Source organism: Cryptomeria japonica, chromosome 5, assembly GCF_030272615.1.
Source record: "Cryptomeria japonica chromosome 5, Sugi_1.0, whole genome shotgun sequence".
Lineage (NCBI taxonomy): Eukaryota > Viridiplantae > Streptophyta > Pinopsida > Cupressales > Cupressaceae > Cryptomeria > Cryptomeria japonica.
This window is the reverse complement of record NC_081409.1, coordinates 622700607-622726274: the sequence shown is the minus strand read 5'-3', so window position 1 is coordinate 622726274 and position 25668 is coordinate 622700607. Positions and strand designations below refer to the sequence as shown.

At 35.9% G+C, this 25668-nt stretch overlaps 1 protein-coding gene and 1 long non-coding RNA gene across 2 annotated transcripts in view; both read left to right on the top strand.

The window, feature by feature from the left end:
• LOC131063776 (uncharacterized) overlaps nucleotides 1-8290 on the top strand; it is a 233543-nt gene extending 225253 nt beyond the window's left edge. The window contains exon 9 of the mRNA XM_057997708.2: nucleotides 7717-8290. Within this exon, the coding sequence (XP_057853691.1) occupies nucleotides 7717-8093 (377 nt within the window). The 3' untranslated portion in view covers nucleotides 8094-8290. The remainder of the gene's footprint in view (nucleotides 1-7716) is intronic.
• Nucleotides 8291-15497: 7207 nt separating this feature from the next.
• Nucleotides 15498-17377, top strand: LOC131063735 (uncharacterized). The gene is made up of 3 exons (XR_009111125.2): nucleotides 15498-16651; nucleotides 16768-16981; nucleotides 17143-17377. It is a non-coding gene; the product is annotated as an uncharacterized LOC131063735 (long non-coding RNA).
• The last annotated feature ends 8291 nt before the right edge of the window (nucleotides 17378-25668 follow it).

Here is a 25668-nt window from a genome sequence, read left to right as displayed (position 1 = left end):
TGATGTAAAGAAGTATGACTGCTGCTATTAAAATCAGAATAGTTTTCATACCATTGTATAAAGTCTTCACCCTTTTCAAGCACCTCTTTAATGCAAGCTTCATGCCCCATACTCGTAGACTCATCTTCACAAATTCTTCCATTTGTAAGGACTGCAATCTCATGAGAATTATGGAACATAATGCTGCTGTCCTCAAACAAATCAGTGATGATATCATGCCATTGCAAAGTGTTACCTTCATCATGAGTAATCAAAACACTAGTGGCTGCTCTACTAAGAAGAGGATCAACTTTCACATCCACCCAAGTGTGATATAAAAATTCAGAATGTTCATGATTTGAATTCATCCCACCAAACCCATCATTAACACCCAATTCTTGAGTGCCATCTATAGATGATTCCAAGGTATCATCATTCTCATGATGAAGTGAAGAAAGTGTCTGCAGTCATCAGTATACCGGTCATATTCTTCAAGCTTCACAAGTGCATTTCTATTGGGATTTTCACCCTCAACACTTGCACTTTGTGAACCAACACTTGTTGACTCGTCTTCACAAGTTCTCCCATGTATAAGAGCAGCAATCTCATAAGAATGAGGAGGAATATCACTGTCCCAATTCAAATCTTTGGAATCTTCTTTTTCATTGTAGTCATCAATTACTATCAAGTCTTGATTTGTCTCTTCTCCTTCTCTAGGAGTAGCTGCTGCAAGGGACCGATTTTCTGGATTATGAGAGGAGTGACTATGCCCACTCAAAAGTAGACAAAGGTCAGCAATCTCTCTATCTTGATCTTTTACCATTTTGACAACCCTGTCCCTATCTCTAACCATTCGTAGATAGTCCTCTTTTATCAACTCCAAAGCTTCTTTGAAAGGCTGCAAAGGTATATGTGGAATGCCATGTTCCATTCCTTTTTGTCTTTCCTCTCTTTGAGTTGTCCAAATGAGATCCTCTAGATGTTTGTGAGTGCTGTCCATCCTTGTCAGTGTATGAGTTATTCCATCTTCCTTCACCAACATTTGAGCTTGCAAATCTTCCCAAACCAAGAGCTTTTGTTCCAACTATCCTTAGCTGCCATAGTCTGATTTTTCATCATGTGAAGGTAAAGAAGCATTATGATCATCCACGGAGTCCATATCATTGCCACCGATATCATTAGCATGCTCTATGCTAGCCTCCAATGTAGAAGTCTCAAGTGAACTTTCTTGCGAAGATGATGTAGACAACTCATTCCCCATGACTGTCCTCATATCCTCTTGAGTTAAATCAACATGCCTAACAAAGTCATCATATAAATTTCTGCCTATCATGGGTGAAGTATCTCTATTCTTTGTTCTTTTTTGCTTGCCACAATCCATCCAATACTCCATATAGCAGTCGAAATCTAGAAAACTTTTGGTCTTATCTGGAAGTGCTCTATACTCCTCATAAGCAATCATCACTTCATCAACAAATTTAGAAGCCATATTTCCCACACAGGATGGCAGGAAACCGCTCTAATACCACTGTAATATCTCCTGCTGTTATATGACTGAAAGTGTAGGGAATATTAACAAACAATTGTTTGATAACCTGTTCTAGTTTCAGACTGATAACTTGCATGTTATGCAATTTTCTCTGGTTTTGCTTGTAGGAACATAAAGGTACAAATGCCTCTATTTGAAAAGAAAATTGATTCAACAAATAGAACATGAAATACAATCATTTGCAAGTGCAAACTAACACCTACATCCAAGTGACATTAAGTCAAACAATTGGCATACAAACCACATGTTGAGTTTAAATACTCATTACATCAAATACATAAGTCCAACTTTAAACCCCTTTATTTTAAGCAATCCTAATGTTGTTATTAACATGGCCAAGACTCTTTGCTCACAATGACATATGCATATGAAGCGACACCTGATCATGTATTGTAATATCCCAGTTATTTTTTTTGTTTTCTAGGCCAATAATAATCATCCACAAACAGATAACCCGTTAAGGTTAGAAAGCATAAACTGAAAACTTGCTGGAAAATGCAACCCTTCCACTTTCTGATCACCAAGTGCCCAATGTGGGAAGGTGAGAGCATATGTGTTGAGGGGATCGTTAGCTTCAAATAACTAGAAACAATACAATGCTTGGGCGGCAATCTAGCCCCTTCCGCTTATCCAGCGGGAATGCAAGAAACTTGGCAGTGAACCAGCCAAGAGAAACATACAAAGGCACAAATCACTCAACCGCGATATTTTAGCGGGAGGACTGAAATTACAAAACAATCTCAACTCAACTGCTTATGCAGTTGGAGGACCATTACACTCAGACATCACTCGACCACTTATGCAGTGGGAGGGTTGAATTACAATTTACTTGAAAATAGGCGGCAAGCCAGCTTCTTCCACTTTTCAGTGGGGTGAGAGTTACAAACCAGAATTGGTTAGTAGTACTACTACTTAACCTTACAATAATCAAGATAATGTGAGAAGAGAGTAATGCTGAATATCCAAACAAGAACATGAAATTTCTGCTAACATCAAAATCTGTAGGCTGGAATTGCAAAACCAGTAGCCTATGGATTCACTAAAATGCTCATAACTCTCTCATTACTCACCCAATTCACCCAAAAACTGTTCTAAATAATTTCTATACTCGCTACAATGAAAAAAAACCCAAGGAAAGCCATCAAAACACCCATATTTATTTTGCATGCTTCCCAATGCATTCACAAAACCCAACGCCTAACCTGGGAAGTTCGATTTGCAATATAAAAATCCACACTCAAAATAAGATGCTAAAAACTTACAATATGCATCGTCAGTGGTAGGAAGGAAGGATGAGCCGGTACCCAGAATGACGGAATCGCCTGATCAAGAGGTGTGAGCAAAATACACTTTCAGCAGTCCCGCGACCAGCAACCAGAAAACACTCCAATACCAAATAGAACACTCCACAATCTGCAACTCACTCACCAACAACACTGGGAATACATGGACATAGCTAGGTACTATCTTGCAAGTACAAAACTGAGACTTAGCTAGGAAGCCACACTTCGAAGCTCGTATTTTCAGTCGCCAATTCGGCAGCATAACGATGCAAATTTATTTGATACCAAATGAGAGGCCAAGCACCTGTATTTATAGATTTTTCCCTCTGAAATTCAAATGCAAATGCCCCCCAAAACCATTGAAATTCAATTTCATTTCATGTCATAGCCTCCCCTAGACATGGCGTTAATTTTCCCAAATTCCCTAGGCAAAGTTCGAACTTTTTCCCAGGTGACAACTTTGCGATATAAAATAATAAAAACATGAAATATTTCATCTTTCTCCACACCACCCTTTTAAATGCCATTGACTTAGGAAAATAACAATATTGTTGGCAGATAGATATTTTCCTAAGTTGCCCCATAACACAATTAATCAGTAATAAAAATAATTAAATATCAAACCTTAGGATAAGGAATTAATATTTAATTAAATAACTTATAACTCCAATACTGATTAATACCAAAATCAAGGATGAAGCTGTGCGATGAAGACCACTGAACTGTGCTGAGTCAAGACACTGTCCGAGACTGCTAAAAATAGAAATGCTCAACACAGCCACTTACTAAAAATAGTAAGTCAAGAAATACTACTCCGAAAAACATAATCTTTGCACCCAGAGAAAGAGTTTGGAAAGCTCAGTAGAACTGCATCAACCAAACAGCCAAACCCTAACTTACTAAAAATAGTAAGTTCTGACTTCACCAAAGAATCAAATGCATGTTATGCCACCCTAGAGTTCATGGAAAACCCAGAAGGAAACCATAAGCAGAACTAAAGAATTCCCTCATGACAAACCCTAAAAAGCTCGTGTAGAACTCCAAAAAGGTTGGAAACCCTAATTCTCTCTTCCAAATAGCCTACGGGTCTCCGGAATAGGCCAATGGACCACTGAACTAATCACTGCAGAGAAGGGGACATTACATGTATGCACACCTACAGCAGCAACAATAAACTCTTAATTTTATAGTACCAATAGCTATGAAATTCAAAGGAACCTGGTTATAGTAAACGCCCTATGTTTGCCGATGAAGAAGTAACCAACATCCAATGTTATGAATCACTTCCAAGTTCAAATTGATGCCACCTTCCAGCCGCCCCTGTTCTGATACAAAATGACCATATAAAATAATCTGCAGCTTCTAAGTCTCCTCTTAAGCACCAAATATCTTCTCAAGGCCTTCACAAATTGAGCACTCCAGCTGGGAAGTGAAATCACTACATATACAAGCCTCTATGAATAATTTCAATGACCTCCTATAGCTGCTGTCATGAAGTCTGAGAATGACCGAACTTTCACTTCAGAATATGGATGATGCATTCGGCCCTTTGATAGCTCACCTCCTCAGTTATGCGAGTCAATGGGAGTTTTCGTTACCAAAGACAAATAGATTTGCACAAACCCTTGGCTCCACAAAACTCAATCAATACAAATATCAATTCCTGGCTGCTCAACAGTGAAGCTGCCCCCTCTATTTATTCTTTTCCTTCAAGAGATCGGCCTCCTTCTAGAAGAAATAAAATAATATTTAATTGAACTTCTAGCAGATTCCCCTTAAAATAATAATATTATTTAAGTGACTTAATTATTTAATTGCACTTTAGATAATTAAAATATCATCATGAATATAAAGTGCAACACACGTGACATCATACGTGAGAACTCATTATGTCACCATAAAATCATGTAAAAATAATATGTGAAGCCATATGTAACTGCCAAGTGACCCCCTCATCAACTCCTTGGCCTACGAGGGTCAAGTAATAGGCCAAACCCTTCTGTCGACTGATCGTCATGAAAATGGGGACATTAGACCTCATGAGAAGCTCTAATGAGATAATGATAGACCTAATTTTGAAAACAGAAAACCTTGAATAACTAAATCCACTCAAAGTTAAAGAATAAAATGATTCAAATCTTTCCTATTGAAGTAAATGTCAACTTTTCAGACTATATATAATATATATGATTATCGCATATGTCCTAGTATACAAACTCACTGAGTATCGTGAGTTTCTTTGCTGGCCATGTACTCCCTGGAAAAACTTGCCATTCTTGTTGACCAAGTTTTTGGTGAGTCGCAGTCTCCAAACATGGCAAGTCCATGCAGGAAACGTATTTTCTAAGTTGCCAAAATTTTCCTAGTCAAAATTTTTGTGGTCTACCAAGTACAGGTTGAGTCTAAGTACATGAACTATGGCATATTTTACATTTCATCTATTGACAAGGTCAATTGACTTTAAAAGCCAGCATCAAATGAAGTAAATTCATGGCTAGGAAAACTAATATCTGGACTCGAGCAAAATCCCTTTGTAATATAATTGTTCTTCCAAACTTAGTCACCTACCTTGAGACCAATTTCAGCAGGAAGAGAATTGGAAATATCCAATACCACCAAAATCCTTGCAGAGATGAATTGAGAACTAAGGTGAGAGGAATCAAGAATCAAAAGAGTCTTTCCGGAGTTACCAATGGAGGAGAGGCGGGAGGAGCACTAGAATTGAATAGGGAGATACAACAGATCCAAACTAGAACCACTGGGAAAGAGTCCATTAAAGGATTGAGATCTAGAAAGCAACGTTTTAAATATAAAGTTGCTTTGCCCAAAAACCAATGACTTCTGAGAGTAGTTTTCTCCATTTTGGAGAAAGACTCATATATTACTAGTAAGAAGTCCCACATGCAAGGGCAAATGAGAGTATCGCCAGAGAGGACAGGGGTCCAATTTCTGGAGATCCAATCCTCAAGAGCAACTAGGGTCGGTAAAATACTATAGAAGTCACAAATTGAAGGATTTTCTTTCAGTCCATTTGTGGTATCTAGGATTCCAAAACCAAGATCCACAATCTTCAATAAATCATTATGAGGCTCTTTATTGAGATGAATTTCCACCGAAGTACTAGATGATTGAGGAGGTGGGTACAGCTATGAACTTGTTTTGTGACCATTTAAGGGACCCGTGCACAAATTTTTTGCTTGCTTGATACTGCCATTTGAAACAAGATTGGCTTTTTCCTTACCTTTTGCATCAGCATCCCCACATTTTTCTTTATTTTCAAAGGCAAATGTTGAAACCCTAAGGATGTGCAAGTAGGAAATGGAGTTGGATTCAAGAAGTGGAGACAAAGGCTTGGACCAACAGAAGAAGGGGAGACTGCCAAGGAGTGATGCTGCAAGAATCTAAAGAAACCTGCAATTCAGAGATGGATTTGCAAACTATAGAGAGATTCCTAGCACCTACTCATTTGCATGTACAAGAAACATCTTAATTTGTCATCTTCATTCCTATGAATTGTAAGATGCATACATATTATTGAATGCCATCAGAACTGCATTTTTCCATCATTTACTTGTCTTTTAATCTGAACTGACCTAGAATGCGGACAAAGGAGATTTCAAAGACACTGTAAATTGCAAGGTTGACTCCTGTAATTCTTTTCCATGAACGATGGAATCTTTTTGGCCATGAATATATTTGTTCTTTCAGATGATTGGACCTTAAAATATGCCCCTCAAGTTAAATCCATTGGATTTACTTTTCTTGGTAAACCTCAATTCACTTGCTGATAAAGATTGGGAATCGAAGCTGCCTTTGTTTCCTTTAACTTGTCGAAGGATTTTTTAGTGGAAGCGAAATGTATTATTGAAGTCAACATTGCCATTCCAATTTCTAATGTTTCCAGACCAGAACCAGGAACAAATACAAGTCATTTTTAAAGAATCTATATTGTATAGTTTATATTCCAGAAGACTTTCTCATCCTTGTTTGAGGATTTGGAAAATTTGAACAACTTGCAGCCATAGAGAGGGGGAGCATTTGTGCATATTTATTGTTTTATTATCCTTTTAGCAGCCCACACATACCAGCATAGCTTGCTTCCTATGGTGCCAAGCATGTACTTTCTTATTTTATTTATTATTTTACATGAGGCTTTAGTAAACATCTTGCTTCTTGGTAGGGATATCCTCTTACCAGAATATCTCTTCCGTGGTCCTTAAGAGTTCTTGCTTAGCACTTTTCTATTTCCAGTGGTTAGATTGTAGTCAGGCAGTTGTATTGACATCCTTATCGTGGTTCTATTTCTTTTGCATACTTTCAAAATTGCTCTCCTTCATACTCTAGTTGAGTATTTCTAAGTCTAAAATTAGAAGGAAAAGTAAACCATTGTAATTTAATTCCTTGAGGTGACAATTTAACACTTGATGATATGTTACGATCTTGTTCGCAACATTGTTCAGATTGAGACTGAATCATATTGTATGTGAATACTTAAACCTTCTTATTCTCTGATGCAAGTTGCACTCTAGTTTTTAGACTCTTGTTCTTCTTAGTTGTATCTTTTGTAATGCATCTCACTTTGGTTTAGGTAAGATTTTCTCATAGTTGTTAAGACTTTGAAGAAAGATCATGTTCATTTTACAGTACTAGGATTTTGGTGTTAATATGTGTGGAAGTTTAACCTTCTTGGATGATTTTGCCAATCTCAAGTCTGACTATGAAGTGTAGTCCTCTTGGTGAACCTCAACCTAAAGATATCTAGATCTTTGAGCTGTTTAAAATTTATGGGTTTCTTTTTTAAGTATTCATAAATAGTCATGCTGATACAAAAAAATTGGTGTGCTACTGGCACATTGGATATTGAAATAATTTATTAACTTTTCATTTCTTTATATGCTTTTGTAGATTTAGCTGAAGCAATATCATTCTTGAAGGACAATAGTCAGCTGAAGATCCCATTGGTTATATTTGGGCATATGCATAAGAGATTAGCTTACAGTGACGATCCAAGAACTATGCTAGTGACGGGTGATAATGGGATTTTCTACTTGAATGGAGCTATTGTACCGAGGGTTGAACATCTCACCACAGAAACTGTTGATGGAAATACAAGCTCTAGTGGGAAGTACCCTTTCAGTGATAGAACCTCTATTACAACAAAGCGAGTGTTCACTGTGATAGAATTGATTAATGGAAAACCAAGAAAAATTACAGAGTCGTGGGTGACAGTCAATGAAGAGGTGAATAAGATAGAAGAATCTATTCTTTTTGAAAGTTTATAAGTTCAACCTGCATAGTGAGACAATTACTTATTCATGCATGAGAAGTCAACTATTTCTTGACTTCATTCATGAACAAACCTCCACATCAATTATTTGTCTTTGCTTGTTAATTTTTTTGTTCATGTATTTCCCAACTAGCAACTCCTCGGGTGTTTAACTGCTCTAATAATCCATTTAAATTATGCTGTTATCAACTATTTCTTGGTGGGAGTTTTATAATTAGTGTAACCATTAAAATTTTCTCACATAAAACTGAAGCATTTTCTACAAGATCTACAAGGTACATGAGGATAGGTGCATCAAGATACTGTTGTCAATATCCCTGCAAACCAAAGGAGTAACCCTTGAATGAAATAATCAATAATCGATAGTTTGAGTGTTATTTACTGATGCTATGGATGCTGTGAACTTTAGGGTCAAGTTTGTCTACAATTCCCTTCTGTTATTTGAGTTTTAAAACATAGTTTGTTAAGCTTAATATTATACATTAATATTATCCATGTCTATAAAAACTTTGTACTTGGTGCAATCGTCTTTTTGTCCGGATCAGTCTGGCAGTTCTTCTTACGAAGGCATTAAGCCTGGTCAAGTTATCAACCAGGCAGGGTGACCAAATATCCCTCTTCGGAACCATATTCAGACACTCCAACCAACTCCCAAGTGGAAGAGATAGCCACAATAAAACGTTTGGGGTGCTTAGATTTGACTCCCAAGTCCTTGATGTCATATCTAAAATTACTATGTGTATCAAAGCAATGGATAAGGTTTCCTATTTCTTTCCTGGAAAAATAATTAATGCAGCTTGTTCGTAGTATCCATCAGCAACAGAGTCAATTTGATAAATGGGTTTTCTCAATGAATGTATGATGTACATGAATAACAATCTCCAAAACCATCATCAAAATTTCAAGCTAATGAGAAACTGCTGCTGTCTGACACCAGTAAGAGGAGACTTGAGAGTCTAATCTAGCAAGGTTAGGCCATGAATGCTTAGAAATCAGTGAAGGCACCATAAGAGGAGCTGCATGGGCCAATCCAATATACAGAACCCAAGATAGCATGCATGTGGCTCCAGCGCGGCAGAATCTCAGCAGGAAGAGGAAACAGCTTAAAAGTTTAAAACCCACTCTCTTCAATAAGGAAAAACAATGTTGTATTCCTCCGTATGTGGAAAAACAGTTGAAAGATGCAAAATATTCTACTGGTCCACAAAAATCTTTCCTGCCCTGCTCAACATACAAAACTTAACATGTTAATGATCAATATACCATATGCACCTTGAATTGTATTATAAGTGATACTCTTACTTTCTTAATTTGCATGGGTTCTGGTGAGCATGCTAGTTTATGTCAGCTCCGGTGAATTGTTCTTGCCCGTGACTTAATGCTTCGGTCAACATTGTACGGAAATATCTTTACCTATAAATACAATATTGGTCTTCTTTAATAAAAAGAAATGCTGTTGACACAAATCATCTGGTTGCATTTCTGCCAACATTCTCTAATTTATTCTTGTAATGTCCTCTTATCTTAAGTTTTATGAATATAGGGACAATTAACTTATAAGAATCAATTGCAAGAGACTTCTTTCTTTCAAGCCTCTATAATTACTTTGAATTATGATTAATGATATATGATACCACTTGGAATGCTCCAATTATGCAATTGATAAAATAATAATATGTTAATTCAAGAATATATATATATATATATATATATATATGATAATTGTTCTTATCAATATCACTGCCATTTCTGATTGGACAATCAGATATATGCTAAGTGAAATGATCTAACTATATATTGGCACTTGGTGCAAAGATCAATAGGATCTCTGCTATATCAATTATGGCAATGTAAATATGCAAGATGGCCTTGTTATATTGCTATGTCTAATGTAATTCTTTGAAATATATGCAGTAAGATGAAATACAATATTGCTAGTAGCAATATTAATTGTTGTCTCTGATATGTTCCCTTAAATCATGAAATGTCTTATATGTAATATCGCCTATCACGATATAGTTGTTGTTTCAAATATGAATGTAAAGCCTTGCAACAATAATCTGATGTTGTGTCTGATATATACTATTCTCTCTTGCAATCAATGGTGTTGTCTTAGATACAGTTATTGTTCCTCATGCAACCGATGTGTGCCAAAGGCAATTGCTCAAACTGAGCGATCCAAACTGGATAAGAAAATAAACAATAAACTTATTCAATGCGTGATGGAGTGTGATTGAACTTCATCTTATATTTTTGCACAGTGGGAAGGGATGCATTTTGAGAGACATGTCTCGGGTATGTGCAGGATCATGGTGTGCCAAAACAGGCTCTTAAGTGGCAATGAAATTTCGGAAAATCAGAGTTATGCCACTTGACATGAAAATTTGAATCAGTTGTAAACATTATTTTTAAAATACGTAAGAAGAGAATTTATAGAAAATTGAATGTAGTTTCTAAGCTACTAGTTGTTTTTTGGAAAAAAAATCTTATTTGATGAAAATTTCAAATTTCAATGCAGTGGTACTAAAATTTCAGGAAAAAGATAAGAAGTAGACGTACGTCTAACCACCCTAATCACAATCACGATGTGACACATATTTTTTCAGAATATTCATAATATAAGTATTAGATTCATGTCTAGATGTGACATATTTTTTTAGAATTTTTTATAAAGTAAATAATTTTTTATGAATTTTTTACTACAATTTTTCAGAAATTCAAAAACTCCTACGTCTGACCACCTTAACTTGGTCAAAACCTTATGAAATTTAATTTTTCCCTATAGTAGACGAAGCATAGGATGTGATACATATTTCGGATTCAAAAAATGTTATACCGTTTGAAAGTTATTAGTGTTTTTCAATCAGTCTATCAATTAGGACTATTGTCAGAATTCAATTAGAAAATAAATAATAATTATTTTAAAGTCGAAATAAGACAAGCCTTATATTGTTGGAAAGCTGAGAACGTCCTAAAAAAATATTTTCGTTTTATCAATTTTGACTACAAAAAAAGTCGTCAGCCACCAGTGTAAAGTTTGGAAAATTAAGGAATACTGAAAAACACTTTAGTTGACTTTCCAGGCTTGTCACTTCCAAGCCAAATCCCAAAGCATTCCCGAGCTAGAATTTGAAATTTGAAAATTTTACAACAAAAATCGGATATCCGATTTTAATAAGTAAATTCACTAACTAAATTTGCACATAATTAATCTAATGTTTATTAATATATTAATATATAATATTTTAATTTATAAATAAATTAGTATATGATATTAGGGAGAGAGAGATTAGCGGAGAGAGAGAGAGAGAGAGAGAGAGAGAGAGAGAGATCAGGGGAGAGGGAGAGAGAGAGAGATTAGGGGAGAGGGGGAGAGAGAGATTAAGACACCAAATTGTGTCGTTATGGGTCATATGGTGTCCTAAGGGGTCGTAGGACACAATATGACCCCTTAGGACACCATAGGACCCATAGCGACCCAATATGGTGTCCTAAGGGGTCATATGATGTCTTAAAGGGGTCATATGACACCATAGCGACCCAATATGGTGTCGTAAGGGGTTATATTATGTCACAAGGGGTCATATGATGTCTTAAAGGGGTTATATGACACAATATGACCCCTTAGGACACCATATGACCCCTTAAGACACCATATTGGGTCGTTATGGGTCATATTGTGTCATATGACCCCTTTAAGACATCATATGACCCCGTAGGACACAATATGACCCCTTACGACACAATATTGGGTTGCTATGGGTCCTATGGTGTCCTAAGGGGTCATATTGTGTCCTATGACCCCTTAGGACACCATATGACCCATAACAACACAATTTGGTCTCTTAATCTCTCTCTCTCCCCCTCTCCCCCCCTGATCTCTCTCTCTCTCTCTCTCTCTCTCTCTCTCTCTCTCCCTCTCCCTTCCCCCTTCCCCCTTCGCTAATCTATTTATCTCTCTCCCTTCCCCCTCCTCTCTCTCTCTCTCTCAATACGACCCCTTAGGACACCATAGGACCCATAACGACCAATATGGTGTCTTAAGGGGTCATATGGTGTCCTAAGGGGTTGCAAGACACTATATGACCCCTTAGGACACAATAGGACCCATAACGACCCAATATGGTGTCATAAGGGGTCGTATGTTGTCTTTAGGGGTCATATGTTGTCCCATGACCCCTTAGGACACAATATGACCCATAACGACACAATTTGATGTCTTAAGGGGTCATATGGTGTCCCATGACCCCGTATGACCCCTTAGGACACCATATGACTCCTAACGACACCATATGGTGTCATAAGGGGTCTTATGGTGTCCTACGACCCCTTAGGACACCATATGACCCCTTAAGACACCAAATTGTGTCGTTAGGGGTCATGGTGTCCTAAGGGGTCATAGGACATAATATGACCCCTTAGGACACCATAGGACCCATAACGACCCAATATGGTGTCATAACGGGTCGTATGGTGTCATAAGGGGTCATAAGGGGTCATGGGACACCATATGACCCCTAAGGACAACATACGACCTCTTCTGACACCATATGGTGTCGTTAGGGGTCATATGGTGTCCATAGGCTAAGACACCATATGACCCCTTAAGACACCAAATTGTGTCGTTATGGGTCATATGGTGTCCTAAGGGGTCGTCGGATACAATATGACCCCTTAGGACACCATAGCAACCCAATATGGTGTCATAAGGGGTCATATTGTGTCTTAAGGGGTCATACGATGTCTTAAAGGGGTCATATGACACAATATGACCCATTAGAATACAATATGAACCATAACGACACAATTTGGTGTCTTAAGGGGTCATATGGTGTCCTAAGGGGTCCTATGGTGTCCATAGGGGTCGTATGACCCCTAATGACACCATATGACTCCTAAGGACAACATTCTCTCTCTCTCTCTCTCTCTCTCTCTCTCTCTCTCTAAAATATGAGTAATAAAATTGGATATCGGATTTTATTGGATATCCGATTTCTATCATTGCCATTAATGTGGCAACAGTAAAAAAAAAAAAGGCAATGGGAAAAAATTTTGGGACCACAAATTTATATATTAAAATCGGATATCCAATTTTTGTAAATAAAAAAGAGCCTTGTGGGCCATTTTGTGGATTCCAACGGCCCACAATCTGCATATTTTGTTTTCTATCGACGATCATGGGTTTTCAGACAGGTTGAGACAAATTTGTGCTTTTGGGAGATTCTTAAAGTCAAATCTTACATTGTCAATCATTTAGCAGCATCTTTGTGGAGGTGAATGGGGAGTAGTAGTCGTCGGAAGTCTAAACGCAAAAGAAAACTTTCAAATGACCAAATTGAAGTGTATAGAGTAAGAGATAGAGAAGGTCATAGGAAGAGAAGACAAAGTATGTTAAATATTGCTAATGTTACTTCAAGTAAAGAGAAAATTGAATTTGAAAATGTGTCACAAGTTATTGAAAATGAAAATGTAGATTTTAAAAATGTTGAAAATGTTGAAAGTGATAATGAAAATGCTCAACATGTGGAAAATTTTGACATAGAGGTGAAAATGTGGAAAACTTTGACATTGAAGATGGAATTGCTCAACCAAGTGAACCATATGTAACACCTAATTACTTTAGAAATGAAGACCCTCTCATGGATGAAAGACAAATTCCAAATCCAAGACCTTCAAGAACCCCAAAATGGTTACTTGAAATCAATGAGAACATTATTGCAAATCTTGAAGGCAAGAGGTCAACAAGAACCATTCGGTTGTGGACCACAACTTTTCGACCAAAATTTTAGCAGTAAGACATTGACCAAGCAATGCCAACTCTTTGTTCAATTGCTAAAGATGATAAAGATGAGACCATTGCTAAACAAATTGAAGATTCATATGAACAAGAAGGAGAAATTCTATTATTGCCAAAATTCTATTTGACGTTGTCAATTCTATTGGAAATAATACCAAAGAAAGAGATAAGAGAGCCACTCGAAGAGTGATTACAACCTCCTTAGTAAGCCACCAATTGAGGAAGGCTCGTCAAATGAGACAAACTTGTGTTGATTTTAACATAAACCGTAAAACTTTGGGTAGAGCACTTGCACGAAGACAAAGATTTGACGATCCACTTTAACAAGATACATGGGCTTTTGGTGCGAGGCTTCCATGTGTTGATAGAAAGTTAACTGACAATGTGAAGGAGAAGATTCAACAATTTTGGCACTCTAATTCTAGAGTGTCACCCAATGTAAAGGATGTTTTGAAATTAAGAATCGGCAACTGAGACCGCACACCGCATCCCAAACATTTCTTGGAATCAAGCCAAACAATGTTGTACAAAAAGTTTTGTGAAGTACATCCAACTTTGCAAATATCACAAAGGGCCTTTGAATCTTTGAAACCATTTTATTTTGTTCCTCTTAAGATTCACAATTCTTGTTGTTGCAAGTACCATGTGGAGTTTTCAATGTACCATGAACTTTTATGTCATATTCGTTCTACGATGCATACTAATGAGATGTTGCAGGAATGTGGTGCAATGCTATTTTTGAGATCATCAAGAGACTTGCAAGATCTATTTTTATGCCCTAGAGATGATGGTTGCTATTTCTATAGAAATGATTGTTTGAATGAGAAGTGGTCAGAATGTGGTGGGTTGTCAAAGTTTGTTTCATGTTTTCATGAGGGTAGCGAACATGAGTTTGGAAAAAATTATGTTGAGAAAAAAAGATATGAGATAGTGAAATATACTTTGAAGAGTGGAGGTGAAGGTTATAGATGCGAATTAGTCTCAAGAGAAGTGAGTATTGTTGATTTTATTTTGGATTTTAAGGAAAATATTTTCTACAAGTATGCAAGGCACACCCATAGGTCTCAGTGGTTGGGCAACAATTTAGGATGTGTAAGAACTCTTTCTCGATTGGCACTATTGTATCAGTGGTTGATTTTGCAAAGAACCATACGTTGCAACCACGGAATGAGGTACAGTCTCGGTACTACAATTCAATCCAGATTGCTATTTTTGTTCACATTACATATAGACATGCTCTTGATAGTACAAAAGAGGACAATAAGATAATTAGGGAGTATCATTTATATATGAGTGATGATAGATCACACTCCTCCGAGTATGTGCAACATTCTTTTGAGAATTTTTTTTTCTTACATGCGAAAGATATTGCAATTGATCGACATATCATATGGTCAGATATCTGTATGGGTCAATTCAAGAATGCCCGTATGTTTTATTGGTTGAGTAGAATGCATGTAGAGAGGCGTATATCTCATATTTGGTGTTTTTTTTAGGGAGGGCATGGGAAGGGGGAGCATGATGTAACAGGTGCATGTTTGAAGAGAGCTCTAGTTAAGGAGCAATTGAGGATTTCAAATGCAAATTTCTCTGATTCACGTTCTATTGTTGATTGGTGTAGTTCAACATTGTCACATGGAGGTACTCTTGATTCAGCAGTGACCAAATTCTTTTGGTTGGTTGAGGAGGGCATAGTGGGAGATAGATTGGATTGTCAAACATTTTAAGATTCTTCAAAGATGCTTTCATTTCTCAGCTCGAATGCAAGTACATGGACCATTTGGACACGAGCGTTGGCTTGTTTTTGTTCGGTGTGATTGGGATCAGTGTGAGTCAAGTGAGTGGGTTGATATGTGGGTTCCCGAATATCTAACTCCTTTATCTCAAACAATATCCTTGCCAAATGATGACATGGAAAGTTCACTTGAGTATGACCGTCTATCAAATCTTGTACAACCAGGACATGTTTTTGCAGTTGTTGCACCGCAAGGGAATGAAGAGAGATCAGAATATTTGTTGGCACGATGTGTACAGGGAAAACAAAAGCTAACACAACTAGTGACAGATGATGACGGGTTCACATATCCTACAGGCTCAGTTGTTGTCGTGGGAACTTGGTTGTGAACATACATGATTAGAAAGAATGACATACCTACATTTGAAGACTATGAGAGACACAAAACCATTATAATGTATTCACACCTTATTATAACTACAAATGTCAAGTTGTTGAAGCATCAAGCAAAACCGAAGACCAAAGAGTTATGGACAGTGACTACTGTTGATCATGAAGCAATACTGGATACTCTTAAGCAAAGAGATGACCCTTCAGGCATACTTGAGTAGTAGGTCTTTAATGGTGCCTTTTTTTTTTTATCATGCATTTCATTTCAAACAATGATCATTAAACTTTAATGTTCAAGTTTGTTACGTGTATATTAAGGATGTGTTTAAAATGTAGGTCTATTGATGAACGTTTTTTTTTGGCAACACGGTTTTTGCATGCACATAGTAGGTACGCTCGATATAATTGGAAGGGACATATTTTTGCAACACGACTTATTATCATGCATTTGAGTCACTTTACAATTTTTGTTATTAGAGAACACTATTTGACAATTTTTTATGATATAATTATCGCAAAACCTTTATGCTCATGCAGGTCTTTTTTGATGATATACAACAGTATCACATTATGATTTTTGCGTCAACATGGTGGGTTCTGTTGATATAATTCAAAGGGACGTATTTTTATGGTATACAATCCCACCTTTTCATTTATTATCATGCATTTCAGTTGAAGTGATTATCATAAAGCCTTTATGTTCATCCATGCATTTTATGTGTAGACTAACAATTCTTAAAAATACAGATTCATGCTAGATCATTCGTCGTTGAAAAGAACCTCTCTTGGTGATGGTACATATTCCTTTGTGCATAAACATTAAGTCAAGTGAATGTATTGCTATTTAGAAATAACCATATCTACCATCGTCTTCAACCATGCAAAGAAATGCAATGAGAAGGGTTTTAATCAACTTGCGTCTTTCTTCAAAGTTATGCTTGTATACTTTGCAAAGAAACTGGTAAGTTTCGTAATTATACAATCTTGTACGTCTTAAAAATGTTTCAAATGATCTATTTATAATTTGACAAACTAATTTGTATTAAGTGTTATAATTTGTTTCTTGTAGCACATTCGTTCCACATAAAAAGGTTACTTATCTTGGTCTTCATTTATATGCAGGCATTGTTGTTCGTAAGCTTTTCTCTTAGGACATGAGGATGTTTGATGCAAATGAAGTGGGATGTTGTATTTGTATATGGATGTGAATTGATGTAACTTTGTTATGATGATATACAATGTCCATGAGCAAATTGGTTTAGTTATATTGATGATATACAATGTATCTGTACATGAGTACATTGGTGTAGTTGTATTGATAATGAAAAAAAATCATGTTTGCATATCCCTTCATGGATGTCACATGCAAGTTTAATGGTAATTATGTGTATACAATACATGGAAATATTGATGATCATTATGTGTCTACAGTGTAATGATTGTTTATCTATATTTTTCATTGAACAAGTTAGGGCCATGGATTTTGAGATAGGCTTTTGTAGGGACCCCTCTCGTGGCCTTGTAGGTTCAAATAGATTGTTCGCAGGTGCCACAGATTCCGAGTTAGGGTCCGTCAAACTTAAACATTTTTTAGCACTTAGGGCGCTCAAGAGACGTCGTCAGTAGGGCATGACCCCGAGCGTTCAACCAAGTGGGGGGGGGGGGCAAAATAGGAGCATGCATAGGGTAATAATGCCTAATTGGACATGTCGGAGCCGACAGTTCGTTGTCACGACGAGCAGAACGAGAAATTGGCCACGCAACAACATTCGATTGAATGAGATTGACGATTTTTTCGCTAACTGAAAAAATGCTGCCCTAATAAAACCATAGGGAAACTTGAAAAACTGAGATAGGCTTTTGTAGGGACCCCTCTCGTGGCCTTGTAGGTTCAAACAGATCATTTGTAGGTGCCACAGATTTCGAGTTAGGGCCCGTCAAAGTTTGACAATTTTTAGCACTTAGGGTGCTCAAGGGACGACGCCGATAGGTTGTGACCCCGAGCGTTCGACCAAGTGGGGGGGGAAAATAGGACCACGCATAGGGTAATAATGCCTAATTGGACATGTCGGAGCCGACGGTTCGTCATCACGATGAGCCGAACGAGAAATTGGCCACGTGACAACATTCGATTGAATGAGACTGACAATTTTTTTGCCAACCGAAAAAATGTTGCCCTAATAAAACCATAGGGAAACTTGAAAAACCGAGATAAGCTTTTGTAGGGACCCCTCTCGTGGCCCTGAAGGTTCAAACAGATCGTTTGCAGGTGCCACAGATTCCGAGTTAGGGCCAGTCTAAGTTTGACATTTTTTAGCACTTAGGGCGCTCAAGGGACGATGCTGGTAGGGTATGACCCCGAGCGTTTGACCAAGTGAGGGGGAAAAATAGGACCATGCATAGGGTAATAATGCCTAACTGGACATGTTGGAGCCGACGGTTCGTTGTCACGACAAGCCGAACGAGAAATTGGTCACACGACAACATTCGATTGAATGAGACTGACGATTCTTTTGCCAACCAAAAAATGTTGCCCTAATAAAGTCATAGGGAAACTTGAAAACCCGAGATAGGCTTTTGTATGGACTCCTCTTGTGGCCCCGTAGGTTCAAATAGATCGTTTGCAAGTGCCACAGATTCCGAGTTAGGGCCCGTCAAAGTTTGACAATTTTTAGCACTTAGGGTGCTCAAGGGATGACATTGGTAGGGTGTGACCCTGAGTGTTCGACCGAGTGAGGGGGCAAAATAGGACCATGCATAGGGTAGTAATGCCCAACTGGACATGTCAAAACTGACGGTTCGTCATCACGATGAGAAAAACGAGAAATTGGCCACACGACAGCATCCGATTGAAGGAAATTGACGATTTTTTTGCCAACCAAAAAAATGTTGTCCTAATAAAACCGTAGGGAAACTTGAAAAACCGAGATAGAATTTTGTAGGGACCCCTCTCGTGGCCCCATAGGTTCAAATAGATTGTTCGCAGGTGCCACAGATTCCGAGTTAGAGTCCTTCAAACTTTGACAATTTTTAGCACTTAGGGTGCTCAAGGGACGACATCGGTAGGGTATGACCCCGAGCATTCGACCGAGTGGGGGGGGGAATAGGAGCATGCATAGGGTAATAATGCCTAACTAGACATGTCGGAGCCGATGGTTCGTCATCACAACAAGCAAAATGAGAAATTGGCCACACGACAACAACATTTAATTGAATGAGTGACGATTTTTTTGCCAATCGAAAAAATGTTGCCCTAATTAAACCGTACAGAAACTTGAAAAAATGAGATAGACTTTTGTAGGGACCCCTCTCGTGGCCTCGTAGGTTCTAACAGATTGTTCGCAGGTGCCACGGATTCTAAGTTAGGGCCCGTCAAAGTTTGACAATTTTTAGCACTTAGGGTGCTCAAGGAATGATGCTGGTAGGGTATGACCCCGAGCGTTCGATCGAGTGGGGGGATAGGACAATGCATAGGGTAATAATGAATTGTATTGTATTGTTCATTAAATGAATTGTATTGTTCATGAATTGTACTATTCATTAAATGAATTGTATTGTTCATTATACAATCAACACTTATGATGAAATGAAATGAATTGTATTGTTCATTAAATAACCATTATTAACCATTGTTAATTATTGGAATGAAGATTAAAGATTTCCATGGTAACACCATGCACAGATGAGCAACAATTTATATGATTGAATATCAACTTCTGTATATATAAAAATGTCAAATGATTACAAATGTATGTCCATACATGAATATGGCATAAATGCCAACTCAAACAAAATGTATGTCTAAATACGTGAATGTATGTCCATATACAAAATATACATGCCAACTAGACATGTAAGCATCCCAAAACTATCTATAACATCCTAAGTTGCTGATGAATCATCAAAATCAATCCTCTTCGCCGCACTGCTCGGCTCTGAAGGATCCTGCACAAGAAAAACAAACCACGATTAATATTAGTTATATTATATAATTCACATTCGAAAAGTTAACATAAAAATGAACTATAATTGAACTATTCATGTTTACCTCATCTCCATGTTTTCTCTTCGGCTTTGTAGGACTCTTGATGTATGTCTTCGGTAGAGGAGGTATGTTTTCAATATATTCATACACAACCTACATATGTTCACAAACATGACATTGATACAAGTTAGCATATAATTGTCACTGATAATAACAAATTATATCTACTAAACACAAAATAAAATAAACACGCATGTACTCGAGGCATCTCTTCTTCTTCTTCATCTTCAGGTATACTGGGTGTAGTCATCAAGGATGTGAAGCCAAGAATTCTCTGTACATATACACAAGTATATGAAACTATCAATCTATGTCTAGACATGTATAATCACTATAAGTTATTTAAACTATTCATTCAATCATATTTGCATTCAATTACCTTTCCCTTGTCTCCAACTACACTATATTAATAAAGTATTAAATGAAAGAAAAAGAAACTTATAATATTTATATTAAATCTAACATATAAGCGAAATAGAGCACGAATGCAAATTTTTTGCTTGATTTTTCTTTTTAAGAGCGATTCACATATACTTTTGCAAGAATCCTATGTATATACTGTACACATAAAATATACATTGCAATGATATTTTACGTTAAAAACAAAGAACATGGCATACTTCAGTGTATATATTGATGTATACACACAAAAAAAATATTTCATTGAAAATTATAAATATCTATGTATACATTGCTTGCAATGAATATATTTCTTGTGTATATACTTGTAGATAGTGTGAATACCTTTGTGACTTCTGTGTATATGTTTTATGAGACCTGCAAATCTTAACAAATAGATTTAAAAATAGAGATCATGGCAAATCATAGCATATATATTGATGTATACACAAAGAAATATATTTCATTAAAAATTACAAATATCTATGTATACATTACCTGCAATTAATATATTTCTTATGTATATACCTATAGATAGTGTGAATGCCTTTGTGACTTCTGTGTATATGTTTTCTCAATTTTGCAAATCTTATAACAAATATATTTTTAGACAAAAATGGTGGTACAATTGTATGGAAAGGGCTCAAAAGATACAAAAAAAAAATGACTATGAGTAAAATATGAAAAATTCTATGTCAAAAGTCATCTCTCGAGACCCCTAAGTACAATTATGGAGTTATATTTGTGATTTGAGGCTCCTCATAAAAATTGATCTCTAAGACCTCCCTTAGAAACCTTCAACCAAATGATGAATCCATGCAAGTGCCTCCATTGTTTTTCTCCTTCTCATGTAGTGTATGATGGCTCTCATATTTATAGCACAATTATCATAGCGTGATCGTACACAAATTTGGAGACTCTGGTTGTTATGATTGAGGATTGATGTTGGTTTTTATAGATTTTTTGGATTTGAATTGACAATTGAGATTGATTTGAGAACAAAGTTGATCAACAATTGAGAATACATGAGACAAGTTGGTTGGAGATAATTACAATGTGGAACTGATTGCATGATTCAATTAGATTGAATTGATTGAGAGTTAAAAGGATTGATTGAATTGTTAACTGATTTGATTAATCAATTAGAAAAACGTAATTCTGAAATAGAAAGGTTTGATTGATTAGTTAGAAAAAGGTGATTGGTGACTCACTAGTTGGAACTGAGAGTTAGTAGCAGTTAAGAATTTTTAACATGCGATGTAGGAAATTGAGATGAAATTGGCATTTGATTGAATTTGGAGAGAATTTTGTTTTTGAAAATATGAAATTGAAATTGAAATGAAAGGAAAATGAAGTTAATTTTGATTTGGAGATAAATGACATTAATTTAAAATGTCAGGGAACTAAAATTAAATAAATTGAAAAAAATTATTTAATTGAGAGGACATTATTAGTTAACTAGATAATTTGGGATAATTATTTAATCATTGGAAGATAGAAATTGAATTTAATTAATTAATGAAGATTTTTTAATTAAAGGAATATGGTGAAATAATTAAATAAATAATTAAATTATTTAATTATGAGAAAAAACGGAAATTTTGACATTTGAGTTTAAATCAGAAGAATGGAGTTAAACTAGAACAATGACGTTGAATTAATTAAATAATAAATTATTTAATTAATTAAAGAAGAAAAATTAGTAAAATTAGCGTTTACAAGCATGGTACAATTTTAGGTATCTACAATTTGCATACATTCTAGAGACATAATTTTTATTACACATACATGTAAGATCCATGAACATACATAAGTGGGTCATACACATACGATCTGTTGATCTATGCATCTTTTTCATCATAATCATCATAATTTGCATACATTCTAGACATATAATCACCATTACAACTATATGTCCTTATGATTGACCATTTACTCTTGTACAAATACATCATATATCATCAATACAACTATATCAACATACTCATGTACTACAAGATATCCTAGATACACAAGTTGTTGATAATATATAGCTTCAATGGGATAATCATTTAATTAGGCAAATGCCTAATTGGCCTATCAGCCTTAGACATTTGTATAATTAACTATTATCTCTATCCTTAATTATTCTCAATACTGCAGATCATTAATTAAATTGACTAAATCATTATGTTAATTATTATTGTTTTATATAAACATTTGAATCGATTAAATATGTGTTATTGATTCTATGTGTAATTAATAATAATCTTTTATTATTAATTAAATACACATAGAACAGTATTATGCTACACTGATCAATTGTTATTTAGTACATTGTTGATCGTTGTTATTAAATAAAACTGAGTCATGCCTCATAGGGTTACGACTCTATGTGGAACCATGTCAGTTCCACATAGAGTCGCAGCCTTATGCGACTGACCATGTGTATATATGGTGCCACATATGTATGTGGTCAGCGATCAAGATAATAGATATTCAGTATAACATATGTAGTATGAAGCACGATAAACCCTTCATATCGTGTGAGAATAGTGTGCGGTTTGCAAGCATAGTTACAGTATAAAGTATTCACCATATTTGAACTTGGACAGTTCGAATATCAGAATTAAGGAATTCTGATCTATCTATAATAATGAATAAGAATTATATTATTTGCAATACTGAATACATTAAGTTATCAAACATATATTATACATTGAACCAATTAATATTGAATACCTGAGATAAAGTATTGCACATATAAGTGTTATTAAAATTTAAAATTATCTACCTATTTAAATCTGATCAAATTTAACATGGTATCAGAGCCAGGTTAAGGAAAAGATCAAATCAGATTTACAAAAGCGAGATTATCCTTCTACCATCTTCAAAATCATCATCTCCTATCAACATCAAGATGGTGAATGGGATTAGAGTTGAAGATGAACTCGAGGGAGCATCTAATTTCATATCTTGTAAATTTAAAATGATGTTTGGCTTGAGTGAAAATGAATTAGATAAATTTGTGAAGAAAGTCATATCGGAACCAGAAGATGAAGATGAAAAGCTTCAATGGATGAGAAAAAAACTATAAAGCCATGAAGATGTTAGTTGACTCAGTGAAAGATCATATTGTGCCAATTATCTCCAAGATGGAGACTACCTATGGCATGTTCAAATCATTAGAGAACATATATGAGATAAACAACACAAGTTGAGCTCTTTCTCTAAAGAAACAACTCCATCATGTCAAAATGACAAAAGGCGAGTTCATCACCTCATACTTCATGAGGATTACTAATTTGAAAGATCAACTCTCTACTATAGGTCACACAATAGAGAGCAAAGAATTAACCATGCTAACACTAGATGGTCTCCCCTCATCATGGGAGGCATTTATTCAAGGGATAAGTTCAAGATCAAAACTTCCTAAGTTTGATCGATTAAAGCAAGATTGCATTCAAGAAGAGTCTAGATTGGCTATAAGAGGCATTGGTAAAAGCCCCATAAATGAATATATTCATGTTCTTTCCTCTCACTCCTCAAAGATGATAGGCAAGAAAGGACATTTCAAAAGGAATAAAGATAAGAAATCTAATGGTGCTCCTACATTCAAAAGAAGGAAGGATATTTCAGAAATCCATTGCTTTAGATGTGACAAATATGGTCACTATGCAATGCAATGTCCTACCAGGACTATGCCTCAAGCTTCCATTGCGGATGTTGGTGAAACTCTTCCACAAAAGGATTCTGATGGATTCATATTTTGACTTGAAAGAGATAAGTTCTTCTTTTATGATTGAATAATGTTCATGAATTTCATATGTAGTTATTAATTCATGCAATTACATTATGCGTGTTATTTGTTAATCAACATTGTTAGCAGATGTTTGTTTACAACAAGTTACATCTAGATATCCTATGGCTAAATTTATTCAATTTACTATGAGAAACTTATCTCACAACTTGTGAAATTTTAGAGTTCTATTTGTGATGAAGAGATTGAAATTCAGGAGGAATATGCAGAGGACTTTAATGGAGATTCTAAGATTTTGAATTTTCATTTTTTATGAAACAATATTTACTTACAGAAGTGCTACAGTCATCTTGGAAAAGCTATAAGTAATTTGTGCAAGGCTCGATCTTATGATAGTAGATCCATGGTGGTTTGGATCTAGCACTTTCAGACGTATGAGGATCATACTAGAAAATGAGAGTCTCCTGAAGTAAGATATCTTCCATGATTGGGTCCATGTGAGCAGGGGATGCTTCCGTGATAAAGGGAGCAACTAAGATCTAGTTCAAATGAATATCCAAGAATCTTGGTCATATTGATTCAAAGGGAGTGGACTATGTCAAAATAGTTTCTCTAGTAATTAATCAAAGATTTATGATTCATGAGATGAAATCCAATGGATATAGACTGGAAGGTCTTTATACTAACTCCCAGGTCATGATAATTCTAAATAGATGAATACTTGACAAGCTTCGAATACACCAAGAGTGATGCAGACTCCAACCTTGTATTTCATGAAAGGTCAAGGCATGTGAAAAGGTATTCTATTCAGTTTAGATAAATTAGTACTAATGAGTAGACGATGCACATTCTCACCAAACCTCTTCTCGGTATAAAGTGTGTGTACTTTCAAGGTAAGTTTGGTATGATAAAGAATGAAACCCTAGCTGAGATTGAGTCTCAGCATCATTACTTTAGTTGTGTTATACTAATGTATGACCAAAGATGTTTAAAGTGTAAGATCTTAATGCAACTTATTAATCTGATATATTTCATGATTAATGTCATGTGTGTGACTCCATGAAAACATCACAGATTCATGTGAGAGAATATGTGATGGCCTTCTTATACTTGTGTGTTCACCCTCTAGATGAGCCATGGTGGATATCATTGTGAGGTGACGATCTCTCAATGATAATCACTTGTATATCTGATCATTATTGTAAGGTGACGATCTTACAATATTGATTGATCTCACCATTATAATGGATATCATGAGACGTGAAATCTATGGATATATCATGATGGTTAATATCTCTACAAGTGATATCTATGGATATACCATAATGGTGGATATCATGAGATGTGATATCCATGGATAAGCCATAATGGTTGATGTTACATAAAGAGATATCCATGGTGGATATTATGTGACGTAATATTCATGGACATGCCATGAAGTAATACCCTTAAAATGCCATAATGG